Here is a 20,307-nt window from a genome sequence, read left to right as displayed (position 1 = left end):
ATCTGTTCCCAATCAAAGCATCATTTCAATCCGTTCAGGAGAAGGTTCTTCTCCCCCTGCAACCAAATGCTATTGTTTTTCCGAGGTGCAGCAAGTAGGGAACAGCGGCTCGTCACCTGCCTGTGCCAGCTCTGCTCAGACACGTGCAGGCAAGAGCCTCAAGCAAGCCCCTGCTCAGCTCCTGCCTGCCGAGAGCGGAGCTGATTTCATCCCCATGGCAAAGCACTGGCTACCAGGGGGGCAGACGGGGCTGGTGCCCCCTGAGGGAGGTGGCAGCAGGGGGGTCAACCCCCTTTGCAGTGCTTGGAAGTTGGTTTCGGCAGTGCTTGATGCCCAGGTGGACATGCACATGGGGCTGCTGAGTGGGTGCTGGAGACTCATTGCAATGCTCATGCATGTCCCCCATCATGCAGGCTTTGCTGCCAGCTCTGGGATCCCTCTGGGGTAAGCTCAACTCTTCATGGCCTGGGGTTGGTTTGGTGCAGACCCCCACTTGCCCCCCACGCCACCGTGGATGTGCCAGGGATGGCTGGCTCTGGCTTCCTCCCCCACGGGACTCACCTCCACACTTTGCTGAGGGGCCTCTGTTGCTTCTGCACAATTAATGAGCTTTAATTGCCTGTAAACACATCCCTGGCAGTGCCAGAGCTGCCATGGGAAGTCACTGGAGTCAGGAAAAGGGAATGGGAAAAGGGAATCATAGCAACTGTTGCTACGGCTGGACCAGTGGTCCAGAAACATGGCAATGGCCAAGTGGGGCTGGCAGTATTGCCCAGCACTGGCCACAGCCCTGGGGCCATCAGTGCAGGGGGCACAGGGATCCCAGCAGGGTCCATGTCACCCTACCCTTGGTGCCATCAACACCACTGTGCCAGGGTCCTGAGTCACATGGGGCTCAGGCACTCCCCAGAGAGCCCCCATGCTGGGACGTGGTTGCATTTGGGGGTCCCATGGAGGATCTGGGCTGCCAGAGCTGGGGAACATAGGGAGAGGTCCCCGCCCTCCGCCTCCTCACGTCCGCTGGGCTGGATGTACACGCATCTACATGGCGCTAATGAAGTTTGCAAAGGTCAGGGCTCTGGGTGTCAAGAGGCGGTTTCTGTAAATGCTATTTTCTAGCTCAGTGCCCTGTAACTCTCCCTGACGGTTGTGCTTAAATAAAACAAACAGCGCATTTTAATCACCCCCGCATGGTACTCCCAGGTGCTGCTCCCTGTCCCCGGCGCGGCTTGCAGTCCCCCTGCCCACCACGGGCCCCATCCCGCACCCTTCCCCATGGCACAGGACAGGATGGCTGGGGGACCACCCAAAGGTGTCAGGCAATGCTCCTGGGGGCTGTCCCCGGAATGGCACTGCAGCATGGGGACTAATGTCACACCAGTGCAGGAGTGGGACGCACCTCTGTCCTGAGTGAGCACAGCACTGGTAGTGTAATGTGGGCTCAGTGCAGCATCCATCCCCTGCTCATCACTCACCCAGCAACAGAAGTCCCAAGGAGCCCCTATGTGGCCACATGTGCATGTATGCACATACGTGTGTGTGTTCACATCCATAGGAATACACACGTGCAGGTGCATGTGTGTGCAGGTGCATCCTTGTAAGTGCCAGTGTGTGAGTGCACATGCAATTGTGTAATCATGTGTCTGCATATACAGGGATGCATGTGCATATATGCATATATATGTGTGCATATATATATGCACATCTGCATGCGTGTGTGTGCATATGCGTAGGCGTGCCTCTGTGTGTGTGCACATGTATAACCACGCACTCTTGTACAGAAATGTCTGTGCCAAGCATGCACAGATGGGCATATGTGTGTATGAGACTGCATGTGTTTGCTTGTGCATGCAGGTGTGTTTGCACACACTGCATCTACATGCTCAAGTGCACACACACACATGTGTGTGTGCACATCACCTCCTCATACCATGCATTTGTAGCAGGTTTTGTCACTGCAATCATAAGGAAGTTTTGCTTAAGCCCAGATGAGGGACGGGCCTGGGCGCGGGAGCAGCGGCGGCAGCAGCAGCCAGAGCGACACGCACCCGCGCCAGAGATAAGTTCCTGCCACAAAGTTTTCTTTCCCTGCTAATTTTCTGATTAGCCCCTGTCTGATGCGTCGGCAGCAGCGCTCCACGGAGCTTATTCAAAGGCGGCGTAATCTTTCTAAGCAGCAAACAGGGGGCAGGGACGCCATTCAGCTCCCAGCAGACAGAGCCGTGCGTCGGGAGGTAATAACTCTTCAGGGACTCGGAGCCGAGCACTGACAAGCCGCCGGGAGGGCTGTGGAAATCCTTTCTGCGGATGAGCCGAGAGGATTCTCCTGCTATCCCCTAAAGCCTGCGTGTCACCTAGTCCAATAAAAGGCATTATCAGGAAGGTGGCATTTTCTTCTAGCATATCTCAGGCCTCCAGCCCAGCCCTGGCTCTGCTGGCTTTGCATGAGAACGGGAGGCTTAGGGCACAGCGGGTGCTGGGTGCTGCCTGCCAGGGATGCTGCTGGGTCGGGGGGCTGCAACCCACTTTCTGTGCCCCCCAGCAGTTGGGGAGCGTGGCTGTGCCCACTCTCCATCCTGCACCTTCGCTGGCCTGTAGCCACCCACCCTGCAGCACCCAGCCCTGTGCCGTCTGCTTTCGAGGAGGTGCGAGGTGGAGGACTGGGGAGTTTGTGGGGCTCAGAGCAGCTGAATGGACCCGGCATCTGTGGTGTGCAGATGCCTCAGTCCCATCCTGGTCCATCCCTCAGCCAGGGGTGATACTGGGTCACCGTGGGGGGATCCTGCCAGCCATGGGGGTGCTGGGCACCTGGTAACCACAGCCCCAGCTCCAGGGAGAGTGTCCCCAGGGCTGGGGAGAGCATCTAGAAAGAGGTGCAGTGAAGCTGTGGTGGGGGTACCATGCCACAGAGAGAAGGATGGACCTCATGGTGCAGGACGTCAGCCTGGGGTGGTGCTGGCCGTCCCGTGTCCCCTGGATCCTGCCTGGTCCTGGACCACAGAGGACCTGCCAGCCTGTGGCATTACCTGCTGCAGCCAGGGATGGGGCATGTACCAGGGCACGACCAGGTGGTGCCCATGACTGGAGGGGACACCTGCCCTAACCCCCGAGCTAGCAGGGTGCTTCCCTACTCCCCCCCACCCTGGCACAACCCCCGGGTAGGGGGAGACCAGCCATGCACAGCACGTGCAGTGCGGGGGGGCACCCATGCCTGCTCCCGACCAGCTAATTTACTGTGCTGCTGTGCACCACGCTAGCCAATAACTTTGAAATGATGTGGAGATTTGCAGCCGAACCCTCTCATAAAGAGATTTAGGAGGGTGACGAAGATAATTAAACATCCTTCCCTGAGTATTGACTTGCAGCTGAAAGGGGGAAAAATAACTACATTTTTCACAGTCCTTTTAAATCACCCTGATGGCCGGCTGGGGCACTGTGCAAACAAGCCCTGGCCTGGCAGCCGTGGGGCTGTGGGTACCGCAGCCCTGTCTGCCAGGCTGGGAAAAACGTGGTGGAGCAGAACGGGAGTTTGGGCAGCCAGGGGCTGGTGCTGGGCCCCGGGCTGGCAGCAGGCAGTGCGAAGAGGATGGAAAGCTCCAGGGCAAACAAGGCAAGGGTGATATGAGACTGGCTGCCACCTGAGCAGCCCTGAGCAGGAGGGTTAAGCTAAAACAAGCAGTGTGGGGTGGTGGGAGAGCCAGGGAAGGGGGAACATGGGGCCACAGTACAGGGACGGTGGCAGGAGGCGAGTGGGGAGCAGGATGCAGGAAGGAGGCTTAGGGAGATGGGAGTGGGGGGCTTAATGAGAAGCCTTTGAGGAGCATCAAGATACACACCAAAGCAGCTGCAGTGTGCACGCATGTGTCTGCACACATACAGAGCATGTTTGCACCACTCTCTGTGCATGCACATGTATGTGCATGGGTGAGTGGGTGCTCAGCACCTGTGGGCTGCCCCAGGCCCCCGGCTGGTGCATTGCCGAGCTGTGGGTTGTGTCTCTCACCAGCTGCATGTGCAGCCACACATGTTCTGGCAAGCTGGCCACATGTCATTCCTATGTGGTCTCTGTGTCATGACGGCTTCTGTGCCACCAGTTGTGTGAAGGAGTCACGGGTGCCTGCTGGATGTCCATGCATGTAGTAGGATGCCATGAGCATGTTGCTGCTCCACAGCTGCATCCACGCATGCACTTGCCCAACATGACTCTGTGTCACGCATGCAGCGTGCTGCCATTTCTGTGCTGTGTGTCATGCGGATGAGTGTCACTGTTCAGGGTGTAGATGTGTTATGTGGATATGTGGATGCATGTAGCTGGAGGAGCATCCTGGGGCAGGACCCTGCCCTGGCATGACCCCAGTTGTAGGAGGACACTGAGGAGTGGCAGAGAGGTACAGAGGTACTCAGGAGATATATGGAGTCACATCCCCCAAGGGGCCTTCTGGCCCACCTGCAATGGGGCAGACCCGCTGTGGAACCTGCCTCCTTAGTCTCTGCACCCCATGGAGCACATCCCATGCATTGCCCTCCACCAGGTTTCTTGAGGGCAGAACTGAGTCCAAAACTCATGACATGGGTGAGCAGGGAACCTTTACCCTTCTGTGCCCCTGTTGACTGTGCCAGCCCCTGGGAATGTGCCTGGCAGCCTCCCCCTACGCACTCGTACTTTGCTATCGGTGCCACCTGACTTTGCCAGCGTGGATGATCTGAACCCCCTGCCCTGCCTTTGCCTGAGGGAGATGGTGCTGCCCTCTGCCCATCACCCTGTGAAATGGTGCCAGAGATGAAACCCTGTCCTTGCACTGCGGAGAGGGAAGGGACCCAGCCATGCTGGGTCCCAGCCTCCAAGGGTGACTGGGGGGACCAAGCCCCTCCATACACACTTCTTCCTGACACCAGAAGCTCCCAAAGTGACAGAAAAAGGTCTATGCTTAAAGCATACTGGAGCTGGTGGTCCCCAGATGCAGAGTGCCAATGCTGTCCCTGCCCTGTCCCCCCCTTCTTTGAGAGAGCTTCAGGTGGCTGAGGAGGCCACTATTGATGGGCTCAGCTGTTCGGACCCTGCCAGGACCAGGAAGGATGCAATGGCAGTGCAGGGTAGGAGCAAGGAGGAAGAGGAAGGGTCCTGGGGCTTCATCCCATCCTCTGCTTAACGGCAAAGTTTACAGAGTGGTCCCCTCTCTGGGCTCCTTGGCACTGAGAGGAGTGTGCCCCCAGCATGCCCGCTGTTCTGGGCACCTTTAACTGGGTCCAGTAATACCGAGTGTCCCAAGAGCCTGAAACTGAGGTGCAAGTCATTCCACACCCTCAGCTTTGAGCTGGCAAGACTGGGCTGCTCCTGGGGTGCCACAAAACAGCTCAGAGCAGCAGGGGACACCAAGCAGGGGGGGGGAAGCCACCCCCAGTGCCACACTGGGAGGGCACATGGAGGAGCAGCCAGCACCCGCCTGGCACCGGTGTGGGGGAACCAGGGTCAGAAGCAGCCCCAGCCATCACCTCCACCTCCGTGGACGGGGTGGTGGCATCAGCGTGGAGCAGGGGAACACGTCCCGTCTGCGGCTGGTGGCTGCAGGGGAGCTGCGGCTGTCCCCACGGTGGGCATGGATGGCCCTGCTCCTCTCTGTCCCTCGGCTTGCCCCTTTCCCTGGCCTCTCCCTGTCGCTGGCCGTGTCCCTGTCGCTGTTGTCCGTGGAGCACGCCTGACACCCAGTGGGCGAGCGCCAGACTGCACACGCCGGGGGAGCCGCAGAGCCCGAAGCAGGGTCCCTGGGCACGGTGGTCCTAGCTTGGGGATGTCACCGATGCAGGGGACATTGTCCTCTTGCGGGGAATGGCGTGGCACTGCCCGAGGGAGTTGCATCTGGGTTTTAACTTGGTTGGGTTGGATGAGCACATGGCTGGGTGTTTTCCACAGCCCCGAGGCTCTGGGGTCTCTCCAGGCACCCAGGGGTCCCTGCAGCTCTGGGGCTCGCTGGGGCTCTGAGGTCTCAACGCCCCTCGTGTGAGTCCCTGCAGCCCCGTGGCTCTGGAGTCTCACTGGGGCTCTGGGGTTTCACCAGGACCCTGGGGGTCCCTGCAACTTTGGGGCCCCGGGACTCATTGCAGCCCCAGGGCTCTGGTGTCACTGGGGCTCTGGAGTCTCCCTGGGGCCGCAGGGGTCTCTGCAGCCCCAAGGCTTTGGGGTCTCGCTGAGGGCCCTGTGGGTCCCTGCAGCCCTGGGATTCTAGTGTAGTCCCTGAAGTCCTGGGACTCTGGGACCACACTTGGCATGCAGGGGTCTCTGCAGGACAGGGTCTCTGGGTTCTCCCCAGGGCCCCAGGGTTGCCTGCAGCCCCAGGGTATTTCCTGCCTTGCATCACTCCTGGGTGAGGATTTTGCTTTTCCCTGGCTTTCCTGCTTCCTGCTGTGTCCCTCAAAGGGAAGGCAGCCTAGCCACAGCTAGCATGACCTGATGTCTCTCAGGTGCTTAACACCTTCCTGCTCCCCTCCTGGGGCGATCTTCACCTCCCAGCCACCATTTCCTAATGCTGTGTGGCAGCTGTAACCCTTCCTAACCGCTCCAGTTGGGTTTCTCCAGGCCAGGAAACTCTCAGCCCACCTTTAGCTTTTCCTCCTAACTCTCTTGTTCATTCCCCAGGAGATAAACCCTGGTGGAACAAGGATCTGAGGGCAGCCAGCACTGCAATTCACATAAAGCCAAAGCAGAACCATTTTCTGTAGGAAAAACATTTTTCATTTCAATTTGCAAAGCCTTTCAAAGTTGATTCTCAGAGGAGCAGGAGCGGTCGCTGCAGAGGGGATCGGATGCCCTTCTCCAGCTCTGGAGAGGCTGGAAGCTCATCCTGCTGAGGCATCCAAGCTCATTAATGGAGCCGTGAACACCCACATGCAAAGTCCTGCAACTCCACTCCCAGCATGTAAATCCCACGTCCTGGCTCTAGAGTCTGTAAAGACACTTGAAGAGTTTAGAAATTTGACCTGGAGAATGAAAGGAGGAGGAGGAAGGGACCAGAAACTCCTTGTTCAGACACAGCTGGGCTGGGACGTGTGTCCTCCTTACCATACCCTAATCAGGAGCCCCTGCATGCCCTGGACCCACCAGGCTCTGGAGAGGCCCCTGCTCATGAAGCCAGTGGCCGTGGGGCATGCAGGGATCCCAGGGGCTGCTGGCATGACAGTGCCCCATGTCATTCCCCACTGCCCATGCACAGTGACAAAGTGTGGCCAAGAGCAGGACCCTCCATGCTCGCAGCAGATGGACCCATCTCAGCAGTGCCCTGGGACAGCATGCCAGAGATGGGACAATCTTGTGAAGGGCAAGCCTGTCTCCTGATGCTGCATTTCTCACTTGGGAAGGCACAGACATGGAGCACAGCTATACTGTCAGCCCAGGGAATGTAACTCTGTGCCAGCCAGGGGCCCACCACAAGCTTCTGGCATCCTGTAGCCAAGGAAAGCTAGTGTCCAACTAAACCAGGTGTGACGAGCCACTACCAGCTGCTGGATGCTGCAGGACAGTGGGGTTATACCACTAACCCCAGGGTGCAGGTTCAGCCAGCCCCAACAGCAGGGCCTGGAAGGCACCATTCAATGGGGATTCACCCAGAGCCCAGCCAGCACTCTGGTAACAGATACTCATGCAAAATAAGCTTGTAAAGTCCATCTTCCTTGGGCTCAGGTCTTGCTAGGGTGGCAGCTCTGATGCTTCCAGAGAAACATCCCTTATTTCTACCCTCCCTGCTGCTGAGCTCCTGACACTTCCTCTGCAGAGGATGGGAAGGATGGGGCTGTTGTAACTCGGGGACACACCACAAAATTGCTGCTGAGATTGCCACTGCCTGGCCAGAAACTCAAGGTGGCTCCAGCCACAGGAAGTTTGATAGTCAATGTTCATGAAGAGAGGTTAAACAAGAGGTGACAGAGGCGAGGTCACATTAATGTGTGCCTTTACATTTGCTACAGTCACCTTCATCTCTCTGCCTTGGGGTGTGCAGGGTCCTAGCAGCATCACCCAGATCCAGACCTTGGGTCTAAAAGAGCCAAGGGCAGTGGTAAATGGGGTTGTTTTGAGCCCTGAGTTCTTGCAAGGGCAAGTGGGTCACAGGAACCCATTTCAGCTCAGCTGGTGGCTTGCAGGGGACATGTGATGGTGACCAGCAAGATCTTGGGTGGCTGCACTGTTGTCCAGCTTGAACACTGACCCCAGGGGCTGCTGCAGAAGAGAAGAAAGCACCTTCCATTCAAGTTTCCAACCTGTACAACCAGGGAGAGAAATGCTCCCAACTCTCAAGTGCAGAGAGAAATGTGGCCAGGCAGGGCTGGTTCCTGCTTCAATAATGCTGGGCAAGCAGTCTGCTCCTTCCCACACAGCCTGTTGGAGCTTCTCCATCCCCAGGACTGCAGTGTCCTTCCTTCTTTCACCCCGTGGACATATTTTAGGGTTACAAAGCCCCCAGGCTCAGGTGCTACCTTCCCACACACATCTACAGACTCTCCAGGCTGTGTCTGGTTCTTGCAGGGGCTGGGGTGACTGTCCACACTTGCATGTGGACACACAGGTGTGCACATGTTCATACGCATGCTACTGTGTACCCCATGGGACATTACAGCAATGGCGTTAGACGGCTCTAGACCATAAATCTGTCTGGCCTTGCTTGCTTCCTACACCACAGCCCCAAGGACACCCCAAAGTCTTTCCTCTGCACTGTCCCCAGCTTGGGATCTGCCACTCCCTGCCCACTGTGGCAGCTTTTTAACCAAGCATGGTGCTTGACAGTTCTGCCTCGCTGGCAGACAACCACAGCACCCAGAGCAACCCAAGCTGTGAAACACGCAGCCCTATGATGAGCCAGTGTGCATGGAGGAGGAGCGGCTGCTCAGCCCACTGTGCCTCAGCATGGGCTGCTGCAGGCAGCCTTTCTCCGCAGGCAAGGCTTTGCGAGCAGCTGCAGCTCTCCAGCTTTCTCCCTGCTCTCCCTTCCATAAATTTTTGCCCATGCCTTGATGCCCAGCTGGCAGCTGGTCTCAAGTGGGGTACCCAAGGGTCAGTACTGGGCCCATGTTCCCCATACTCATCAGAGGGTTGGATGAGGAGGCAAGTGCATCCTTGCCTTGCAGGTGAGGCTAAACTAGGGGAAATGGGTGTGCAGCAAATGGCAGAGCCTCAGTCCAGGTGGACCCCAAGAAACTCAAATTTTGGGTCAACAGAAACCTTGTGGACATCAACAAGATGGGCCAGATAACCCCAGGTTTCAGCCAGGCGGGGGACTGAGGGGCTAAGCAGGGCCTCAGTAAAAAGGACCTGGGACAAGGTCCCAGGCAAGGCGCTGGACAAGAGGCTGAACAAATGGGGCAAGCTGCATCTTGGGCAACATGAGGAGAAACATGGCCAGCAGGCTGAGAGAAGGGGTTGTCCCCTCCCTGCAGCAGCAAGGAACCCCCAGCTGGGTGCTGTGCCCAGATTGGCCCCCCAGTTCAGGGAGAGGTGGAGGAGCTGGAGAAGGACCAGCAGTTGCTGCTGGCAGGGCTGGGGACTGGACCTATAAGAGGGGTGGGTTGGGATCTACTGGCATCACGCAGCTACCTGGATGGCAGATGCAAAGGCAATGGAGCCAATGTCTCTCAGTAGGGCATGAGGTGTAAGAAAGGACAACGGACATCAATTGCAACTTCAGGCTGGACAGTAGGAATTATTATTATTTCTTTTTCTGGGGAGGTGGTGCAGCTGTGGGACTTGCCACCAGGGAGGTGGGACAAGTCCATCCTTCAAGGCATAGCTGGGTAAAGCCATAGGTGACCTTAGCCTGTGCTGGTGGTGTTTCTGCTCCAAGCAGGAGGGGGGGGTTAGAGACCCCCAGGGGTCCCTTCCTACCAGCATCACCAGGATCCTGTGAGCCCAGTGAGGGGCAAGCTCCCCACGTGCAAATTCTTTCCCTTCCCCACACCAGGAGCCCACCCCACAGACCCAGGACATGTTGACAGCCAAGGTCCTGTGCACTGGACCACAGCCCCATCCCAGGCACTCCAGGACCAACGCTGGCCTGCATCCCACTGATGCTGAAGCCCATCACTTCTGTCGCGCTGCTGGGAGGCCTGGCCGCTTCTCCTGGCAGGTGATCAGCTGATCCCGCCAGCGAGCTGGTGCTGCAAAGTCAGGCACAGAGATTGCCAGCGTGCTGGTGAGGGGAGAGCAGGGCCAGCAGGGACGGGGGGCTCGGGGAGCCGGGGGCAGCTCTGCCCTGAAAGCCAAGCCACCTGCACACTGCTACCTGCTGAATAATAGAGGAGCTGACAGCCAGCCGGAGAGAAACGTGATCCTGGTTAGCCAGCCGGAGAAGACATCTGAGCTCTCGGCAGCTGCGATAGCAACTGCAGGGAAGGAGCCTTCCTCCCTGCTGCTCTGTGTGGCGCAGCGTGGCTGGGGTGGCTGGAGGTCTCTGCCCATCCCAGTGTGCCTGGGCAGCTGGTGCCCACTCTGGGGGCACAGGCTTGGAGATCAGAGGATGATGTGAGCTACAGCAGGCACCCAGCAAGGCAGAGCTCAAGGGCAGAACTGGCTTTCCCAGGAGGTGAGGCAGAAGGAGCCTGCCTGCAGCCAGTGCCTGCGCCCTGGGTCCAGCAGCTCAGCCCCATGTCCAGAGGAGGGGACATGGTTTATATCCCGGATGACTCCGACTTCAGCTCCTTCAGGGATCAGTGTGAGAGCCTGGAGGGCTGGCACTGTCGGTATAACAAGGGTGGCGTGACCGTGTGGAGTCAGGGCCAGGAGGAAAGCTGCACCGTGCAGAAAATCAAGGTAAGCAGATGCCTGCAGCTGTGGGACTGCCAGCCCTTCCCTGCCCCAGTTGTGTGCTCAGCTGCTCCCAAGGGTCCCTGGGAGCACCCTGGTCCAGCTTGCCTGGGGGTGTTTCTGCCCCAAATGCTGGGGCTGGTGGGGTTAGTCCCCCAGAGGTGCTTCCCCAGCTGGCAAGCTGCTCTGCAAGCTCTTGCTGCCTGCCCTATGGCTTTAGCCTCTCGACCTGCCAGGTTGCCTGCTGCAGTGTCCCGCTATGCATGCACACATGCGGGCTCATGTTGCAGCTACCCTTAATCCAGACACAGGCGGGAAGGCCCTGGGATTGATTACATTATGGAGATGGCCTTGCCAGGGGCCCCCGGGCATGGGACAGGCTGGCGGGATGCCTCCCTGGTGCCTCTCCCCCGGCCACACCACCCTGGGGCACATCACCTCACATCCTGCACTGGATGAGCATCCCACAGAGCCCTCGTGTGCTGTTTTGGAAGGTTTGTTGCTTGCCAGGGGCCAGATCTGGGGTGCTGCAGAGGGAGTAGTGAGGTTCAACTATCCCTCAGGTTGTTACATCTTGTTGCTTATCTATATGGCACCAGTGACACTGCCAGGTCACCATGAGTACATCAAGAGTGGTTACAGGATGCTGGTGGCAAGGGGCATGGAAGCCCTATCACAGGGTAAGCCCTGTGTGGGAGTATCCTATGGGTCAAGGCTTGGCTCCATGGCTGGAGTCACGGGCAGGGCTTTGGCTTTTCTGGCCACTGAGGATCAGGACTGCTGGGCAGGGATGGGATCCACCTAAGCAAGTAGGGCCAAAGCATCTTACCTACCAGACAGACAACCCAATAAAGAGAGCTTTCAACTAGGAGTGTGAGGGAAGGGTTACTACCACCTGAAGGGCAGGGAAGGCATGGGGAGGTGGTGAGGAGGCACCTGGTGTACAGTATGATGGAGGAGGCTCTTGCACCGCTCTCCCGAACACAGAGTAACTGGCAGCCCATCTTGGGTGCTTGCTCACCAGCGCATGCCGCTGGGGAGACACAAGGAAGAGCTGGGCACACACTGATTGCAATGCTGCCATAGATGGAGGCCCTTCAGGGTCAAGGTGAAGAGGAGGAGCGGTGCTCTCTGCAGAGGTGTAGCTGCAATACATGCCACCTTGCCATCATGAGCTAGGGAAGAGCTTCTGGGCTGGGATAAGGGAGCATTTAAGCCAGTTGGGCATGTGCAAGTCCACAGGACCAGACAGAATGCACCCAGGGGTGCTGAGGGGTCTGGCCAACATCTCTTTGAAAATTCCTGGTGACTGCAGAAGGTCTCTGATAACTGGGAAGAGGCAAACGTCACATCCGTCTTCCAGAAGGGCAAGAAGGATGCTCCAGGGCACTATGGACTCCTGTGTTACCTCCATCCCCAAGAAGGTGATGGGAAACATCCTCCTGGAAGCCATGTCCTGAAGGACAAGGGCAGTAGTAACAGCAGCAGGGACCTACCAAGGGCAAATCGTGCTTGACCAGCCTGATTGCCTCCTGCAATGAGAGGACTGGCTGTGTGGGTATGGGCAGAACAGTAAAAGCCCTGTACCTTGACTTTAGTAAAGCCTTTGACAGGGTTTCCCATAGTCTCCTCATCACCACATTGGTGAGATCTGGACTGGAGAAGTGGATGATGAGGTGGATGGAAAACCAGCTCACTACTAGGCTCATGGCGTGGTGGTCAGCAGTGCAGAGACCAGGTGGCGGCCAGTTGCTGGGTCCCACCCTGTTACTGGGATGATGGGATCGAGCACCCTCTCAGCGAGTGTGCAGACAGCACTGAAGTATGGAGAGTATTTGAAGTGCTGGAGACAAGGCTACTGCTCAGTGTGACCTGGACAGGCTGGAGGAATGGGCTGGCAGGAACCTCGTGAAGTCCAACTGAGCTCAAACAAGCGCAGCTCGGCAGAGGGGATGCAGTTATATCCCCCTTTGCCATCACCGAACCCCATAGAAAGGGGATCTCAGGCAGGTTCAGGGGCATCTGCGGACCATTGCCCAGCCTGCTTCATTGCAGATAATACCTCCTTGATGTGTTTTTTCCCTGCTCTGGAGAGGGCCTAGGCATGGTGCAGGGGTTAGCACTGCCCAGGGACCCTTCCTGAAATGTGGGATGGAGGATGCCACCCAGTCTGTGAGGGAGAGCTGAACTGCATAGGCTGGGGCTTGGGAGTCAGAAGAGCCCCAGTCTTTCCATTAATGCAAGCATAACCTGGAGAGTCCCAGAGCAGCTGGACCTTTGGATTTTTTTCCACCTGAATTCACTGTGGATGGTCTGGTTTTGGGCTCTGTGCTTTCCCCATCCCAGTTGACCGCCTGCTACACCTGGTACTGCTGTTGCACAGCTTTTGTTCATCTGTGGCTGGAGAGGGGTGGTGGACAGGCTTTAGTGGGGGATTTTGTGGATACAAGGCTGCGATGGTCCCACCATGATAACTTGAGCTTCCAGGAGCCCAGGAGGATCCTGAGCTCCACCTCTGGCTGGAGGCATCCTTCACCCTGCAGCAGCAGCACCTCCAGACCCAGCTGGGAGGGGGTGGCTGGGGAGGGGGAGCAGGAGAAGGGGGCTGGGTGCTCCCACAGTCTCCCCCACGGCGCCCCAGGGAGTGCAGCACATCTCCAAGCCTGCCCTGGGCACGAGTCCAGCACCCAGGCCATCAGGGAAAGCTTGCCTGAGATTGATGGGACCTGCCACATTCAGAGGGCCATCTCCAATTACACAGCGCCGAACACCTCATCAAAGATGCAAGGCCTCTAACAAGGAGCAGATGACATCTCTTTCCTCCCGGCATTGAGATGAGTAGGGCGGCCAGCTCCATCAATAATGCACTCGCTGGCGCGGTTGGGCAGCTCCACAGCTCTGGTTACAGCCGGGGCCCCACCAACTTCCCTGACTGGACCCTGTGCCCGAGAGCATCGTGCCAGGGCAGGAGCATCCCTTTTCTTGGCCTGCAGCAACGTGGGGGTGAGAGGACAGGGCTGGTCTCAGGGTACCAAGGCACCAGAGCCTGGACCACCAGGCAGCTCTGTTTGAGGGTAGAGGGTCCTTCTACCCTCACCGGCTTCCTGCCTTTGCACTGCGCTGCATGCCAGCAGCGGGGCCAGTGGCTCTGCCTGGGCTGTCCTGAAGCAGGGACATGCCCTGCACCACATGTGCAGAGCATCCTTCATGGCACACACACATGTGGCTTTATAGCAGCATGGGGGCACGCCACCACACATGGGAACAGCGTAAAGTCCTCGTCCCCAGATGGGCACAGCTCTGTGCTCTAGGGGTGGGTGCTGCTCCCCTGCCCAACTGCCCGTCTCCCCACAGACTCGCATCTCCTGCAAAGATGTCCCTGCCGAGACGCTCTACGACGTGCTGCATGACACCCGCTACCGCAAGAAATGGGACTCGAACATGATCGAGACCTATGACATCGGGCGCCTGACCGTTAACGCTGACGTGGGATACTACTCCTGTGAGCAGCCCACAGCCCCTGGGGACCCCCAGGGCCCCCCTCCCTGACCTCACAGCCTCATGCATGGGTGTGGATCCATGGGGGCAATGGGTTGGGGTGTAACAGGGTTTGTCTGCAGGGAAATGCCCGAGCCCCCTGAAGAACCGGGATTTCGTCACCCTGCGCTCCTGGCTGCCCCTGGGCAATGACTACATGATCATCAACTACAGTGTCAAGCACCCGGTGAGCCCCCGGCCGGCCCCAGCCCTGACAGGGGTGATGTCCACATGGGCCAGCAGGCACAGGCAGGGCTGGGCAGCGGCTTGGGCATGCTCTGAGGTGCACGGCATCTCTCTGCAGAAATACCCACCCCGGAAGGATTTTGTGAGGGCCGTGTCCCTGCAGACAGGTTACCTGATCAAGGCGAATGGTGCCAGTGGCTGCATCCTCTATTATCTCACCCAGGTGGACCCCCGCGGTGAGTGCCAGCAGGAGGGGAGGGTGAAGTGTGCCTCCTCTGGGATGGGTCCCATTGTACCCCTGGAGCTTGCCCACCGTGGCTTTCCATCACCTGGAGGCCCAAAGGGCACTGGGAAGTGGGGACAACCCAGGGAAGAAAGGGGTCCCCTCCCAGGGCACAGCGTGGGGCAAGTGCCATCAGCCCTGGGGGGGATCAGTCCGGCACCGGGCACTGCAGGCTCATGGTGCCTCTTCTGGGGCTGGCCCAGATTGGCTGAGTGATGGGGCTTTGGCCTCTTGCAGGGTCACTGCCAAAGTGGGTTGTGAATCGTGTCTCCCAGTTTGTGGCACCAAAGGTAAGCAGGGTATGTGGCCAGCAGTGGGATGCACAGGCATCAGGGATGAGCTGCCCTGAAGTAGCCCCCTACATAGGGGCAGGATGGGTGCTAGGGTGACCCAGGGCTCACAGGACGGGTACTGGGTGACCCAGGGCTCGCGCTGGGCATGTTGCTGGGGCCATGTGGTCTGAGCCAGACACCCATCCCCTCCCAGCACCCCCAAAAAGCAAACAATGGGGGAACTGTGCCCAGACACCAGGGTGCCTCCAACCCCACTGGGGACTTGGGGCACCGTGGCGGGCTGGACCCACTCTGCTCACAGGCAATGAAGAAGATCTACAAGGCTGGGCTGAAGTACCCAGAGTGGAAACGCAAGCACGACCCTGGATACAAGCCCTGGGTATACCCGGAGCAGAACACGCTGCCCAGTGTCAGCCTGACCGAGCTCTCAGTGCAGCATGCCGACTCACTGGAGAACATCGATGAGACGGGGCTGTCCGAGGACCACCTGAGCACCAGTGACCATGAGGCCTGAGCCTTCACTGCAGCCCTCTCACAGGGGGAACCCCTCATGACCGGGGCTCGGCAGCCAAGGGCCATGGGTGGGAATTTGGCCCCCTGCACCCCAATAGTCACGTCTGCTCTCCAACTCCTTCACCATAGATCCCCCTACCCGGGCAGCAGGGTACTGTCCCATGGGAACCTGCAGCATGGGTGCTGGGAAGAGGGAGGATGGGCACCCTTGTCCCCCCTGCGCCCATGGAGATGTGTCCATGCAGGAGGTAGAGCTGTCAGTGGGAGTGGGTGCCCCAGGGAGAGTCTGGGCAGGGCAAGAGAGGGGGAACCCTTCATGGGGTGGGTAGGAGCTTTTGTGGCACCAGGATATCCCTTTGCCACTGTAAGACCTTCTAGGGGTGTCCCTCAAAGGTCCAGAAGTGTGTGTGGGGGTGTCTTTGGGGGTCCTGCCCAGTCTTTGCAGTAGCACAGGGCTTGGACTGACACTCTCTGGCCCGAGGTCCAGCTCTGCCTGCCCTGCAATCATGCTGGACCCACTCCAGCCCACCAAGCCCCCCCAGGCTTTGTGTGACCCTCCCCCATCTTAGGGAGCCCTCCCAGGTTCTCTTCTGGGCATCAGGCTCACCTCTGCAGGCTGGCTTGCTCTAGACCAGCTGGCTCTGGGGACCCCTTCCCCAGGTGGCGTTTGGGGGGGGCTTGTCCTGGCAGCGGGGTCTTGGGCAGCCTCTGTCCCACTCTCTCAGTGTTTGCTGCTGCTGTGGTTTCTGGCACAACAATAAAGGGGTTGGTGTGTGTGCGAGAGAGCTTCAGGCTGGCACGGGACAGTGAGGAAGCTGGCACCAAGCACACCCTGAGGCTGTCCAGGTGCTAGGTCCTGGGTTGGATGGGAGGGCCAGTCCAGCCGTGCAGTCCCAGCACCCAGGGGTGACCCTCATCAGGGAGCAAGGTAGCTGGCATTGGGGCAGGAGATGTGGATGCTGGGCTCCACACACCCACACGTATACGGGTGAGCATGCATGGGCATGGGGCAGCTTCCACGGGACAACGGGAAATTAGTCTAGACGGACACCGCTGGGGGAATATACTGACAAATGATGGATTTTCCATCCACCCACTTGCCCCCGTGCTCCAAGGCTGCCTGCGGCTGCTGGGCTCCTGCCTCAGCTGGGTTTAAGCCTGATCTGTGCAAGGCCAATAGCAAACAGGGCCATCACTGCTGATGGTGCTGGAGTGCTCAGCTCCAGACCTGTCCCACCAAGGTAAGGACTAGAAAACATGGCCAGGACGTGGCAGCTGCTCTCAAAGCCAGAGCTCTGCCTAGGCAGTGGTGGGGGTCAACAGCCTGGCAGTACCCAGGGCTTGCAGCCTGCCCAGAGCCACCTGCCACTGTGGCTTTTGGGTCCCCTCTCACCCTCCAGCCTCACACTCCCTGGTCACCCCAACCCCCTGTGGTCCCACCCTGAGGTGTGAGTGCTGCTGCCCTGTGCTTGCTTCCCCACACACACCTTGCGCTTCTCCTCCCCAGTTCATACAGCTGCCTACCCCAGCATCCCAGGAACAGATGCTCACTGTCCCCCTTTAGCCACCCTGTTAGGTCACATATGTCCCCTGTGCTGCTCCAGGGGGACATCACACACACGTGTCTCACTGCAGAGAGTGCTGGGGAGGGGAGACGAGGTCCTGGCTGTTGGAGCAGCTGGCTCCCACGCTTTGCAGCTGGGCTGGCCACGCAAGCAGAGCAGGGGCGAGAAGCTGCCTCTGCAGGGAAAATGTGGAAAATCCAAGGGCAGTAGATGTGCAGGCTCCCCCCTCACAACGCACAGGGCTTACAGTGAGGGGGACAGTCCCTCTCTGCCCTGTGCTGCTCCCACCATGTCTACGGACAGAGGGCACCCATAGCAGGGAGGATTTTACGTGTGAAAAGATACATCCCAGCCCCAGATCATCCCAATAACACTGGAATAATTGTGGTAGAGCTGGGCAGGGAACTGTGGCCAGAGCAAGGGGGAGAAACACCCTTGGGTGCTGCCCTGATGGGGCAGAGCCCACTGGGACCCCGAGCTCACAGGGTGCGGGGGTGAAGACCACCCCACACAGCCTCGGTGCTGCAGGAAACAGCCTTGTCTCTTCTCATTCCCTGGATGTTTCTCCGCAGCAGTCAGGCTGCAGCTCTGCTGAGGGGTTATTTTTAGCCAGCCCTACGTAGGTGTAAGGAGCTGCTGCCTGAGCACCGAGACACCAGCAGAGATTCCCCGGTCCCCAGCCAGCCCCAGGGAATGTTGTGCTGGGGTTGGTGACATCTCAGCCCAGGATACCACCCAAAATGGCCAGGACAGCATTGGCATTGAGTGCATGGGGAGGACAACAGCTGTTGGGGTGGCAGGGACACTGGTCCACATCCAGCACTAGGAGGTAGCGGAGCTCCTGGCCCCCAGCATCACCCTGACAAGGGAGCAGGATGAAACCTGTGAGCCTGGGGAGGGGGGCTACCCCAGACCCTGTGGGTTGCCAGGAACCACAGCGTGGTGATTTCTTACTGAATGGCGTGCCACTGCTGGGTTTCCTGTGGCACAAAGAAGAAGGGGGCTGTGCGCCAGCATCCCCAAGAACCTGAGCAAGGCAGGGGCAGGCAGGGTGTGGGGGGATAGGACACCTCAGGTGCCCTCACCAGGATGCTGGGGGACTGGGTGGCCCACAGCCCAGCAGAGCAAGGGGCAGACACGTGGGGGCCGCAGCCCCACATGAGAGCCCAGCTGGACAGCTTTTCCTGCCTGGCCCCGAGCAGAGACAAGTCACTCTGTGGTGCAGAGATTGGAAAGGAAACGGGAAGCTGCTGCTGGACAAGAGATTAGCCTGGAGGCTGTGATGTCAGCCGGCGCCCCAATGGATGGGGGGGCAGGGGGAGCGTGGCGTGAGCTCCCTGTCCTGCCCACACACAACTCAGCAGCCTGCTCCAGTGCCCCCAGTGTCAAACGTGCCCCGGCTGGGAGAGGGTATGATTCCATCCCCGGGATCCCATGCTTGCATCTCCTGAGCTCATGGTTAGGTCTTGGGCAGCTCTCACCTCCACCACCCACTGCGGGACCCTGAGCCCAGCAGGGAGCCCCCCCCAGCAGCCCATCTTATCTCATGGACTAGCCTTCAGCAGGGCTCTTGCCTGCAGAGGTCTAGCAGGTTTCCAAGCCCAACAGCCTCCAGCTTCCCCCTCCCCACTCCTCCACAAAGCCCTCCCAGGGGCTCTGCTTTCTGCCGTGCCCCGGCAAACGCTCCAGGCTCAGTCACAACTGCACATTTCCAGTTGTCCAATGTGACATTTGCCTTCTGGGTACAAGTTCTGAGTGTCCCTCACCCTGTCCTGCTTCCAAGAGATGCTCCCACCATCACCACACACATTCCCCAGCACAATCCAGTGTGGGTAGGGCTGAAGGTAGAGCAAACGGTGCCCCAGAGTGCAGAAAAGGCTGATGGCTAGGGATGGATGGATGGGTGAATGGATGAGGAAGGGAGTGGGAAGGGAGGAAGGGAGGGGGAAAGGAAGAATGGGTGCATGGAGGAAGGGAAGGAAAAATGAATGGAGGGATGGAGGGAAGAATGGATGGGTAGATGGATGGATGGGCAGCTGGGCACATGGGCCTTGAAAGACAGTGTCAGCATGGGTGCTGCCTGGAAAGGGGAAGGACTGCACAGGCCCGTGTTCTGGAATGATCCAACCTTCACTTTGATCTTCACTTCCTCCACCCATTGCCAGAATCTGCATGAAGACCAATCCCCCAGCCCGAGGCACATTTTCTGATTCTGCCCATCTGCCTCCTCCAGGGACCAGGCAAGACCTTCCTGCTGTGCAAACCCATAGATACAGCAGGGCTCTCTGCCTTGGCCCAAGAAGGCTAGCATCTAAATATAGATTGTATCAGCAGGTTGGCAGATACCAAATTGATCAAGCAGAGGCTTTGAAACCTCCACTATAGAAAGGAAGTCCTCAGGAAATAACCTGGCCACAGCACACACATCATGGCTGCCCCAGCACTCTGCTGTGCCCTGCTGCGCTCCAACACAGCCCCATGCCAGCTGGTCCCATGGCTAGGGGATGCCCTGGCTTGAGCTGTCCTCCTGGCTGGGTTCTTTGAAGGGCCAGTCCCCATTGGGAACTGGGTGCTGGGGCCCAGCAGAGGTGCTTGAGCAGGGGTTCTCCCCTGCCAGGGGAACCAAGCCCCAATCCTGGCACTTAGGTGACTGTGGAGGGAGAAAGGAGCAGGGCAGAAGGTTTTCTGCACCAAACTGGCCTGTCAGCAACCACCAGGATGTGGGTTGTGGTGGCTGGGCCCTGCTCTTGGTCACGCTGGGCCACCAGATGGGACTGAGACTTGTAACTCTGGGCATGTCCCATCCACCCTCAGACAATGTTTCCCTCCCCAGCAGTGCATCTCTGCCCTCCCAGCATGCAGAGAGGAGCACCGCTCCCAGCAAAAGGTTATGAGGGTTCTATAGAGATGTTGCAGGGTGCCAAACAGCCGTGAGTCAGGATCTGGCCCCATGCAGGAGTGTGCTTCACTGGTGCTAAGGCCTCCAGCATGGCAGGATTGAAACGATGGCACACTGGCTGCCACCAGCACTACCGGCACCCTTTGCTCTGCCCCTCCAGCCTCACACTGCAGACCTCACCAACCTTCCCGTGAGTGGCAGTGCTTATATTTAGCCAAACAGCTTCCTCTAAGAGGCAGAGATGG

General features: G+C 58.6%; 1 protein-coding gene across 1 annotated transcript; it reads left to right on the top strand.

Annotated features, from left to right (window-relative positions):
* Positions 1 to 10,189: 10,189 nt before the first annotated feature.
* LOC126050887 (START domain-containing protein 10-like) lies at positions 10,190 to 16,372 on the top strand. The gene is made up of 6 exons (XM_049829377.1): positions 10,190 to 10,792; positions 14,141 to 14,288; positions 14,407 to 14,510; positions 14,628 to 14,745; positions 15,030 to 15,082; positions 15,387 to 16,372. The coding sequence occupies exons 1-6, from the start codon at positions 10,628 to 10,630 to the stop codon at positions 15,597 to 15,599; spliced, it is 801 nt and encodes a 266-aa protein (XP_049685334.1). The 5' UTR covers positions 10,190 to 10,627; the 3' UTR covers positions 15,600 to 16,372.
* The last annotated feature ends 3,935 nt before the right edge of the window (positions 16,373 to 20,307 follow it).

Source organism: Accipiter gentilis, chromosome 26 (genome assembly GCF_929443795.1).
Source record: "Accipiter gentilis chromosome 26, bAccGen1.1, whole genome shotgun sequence".
NCBI lineage: Eukaryota > Metazoa > Chordata > Aves > Accipitriformes > Accipitridae > Astur > Astur gentilis.
The sequence above is the reverse complement of the archived record's forward strand: the minus strand, read 5'-3'. Positions and strand labels throughout refer to the sequence as shown.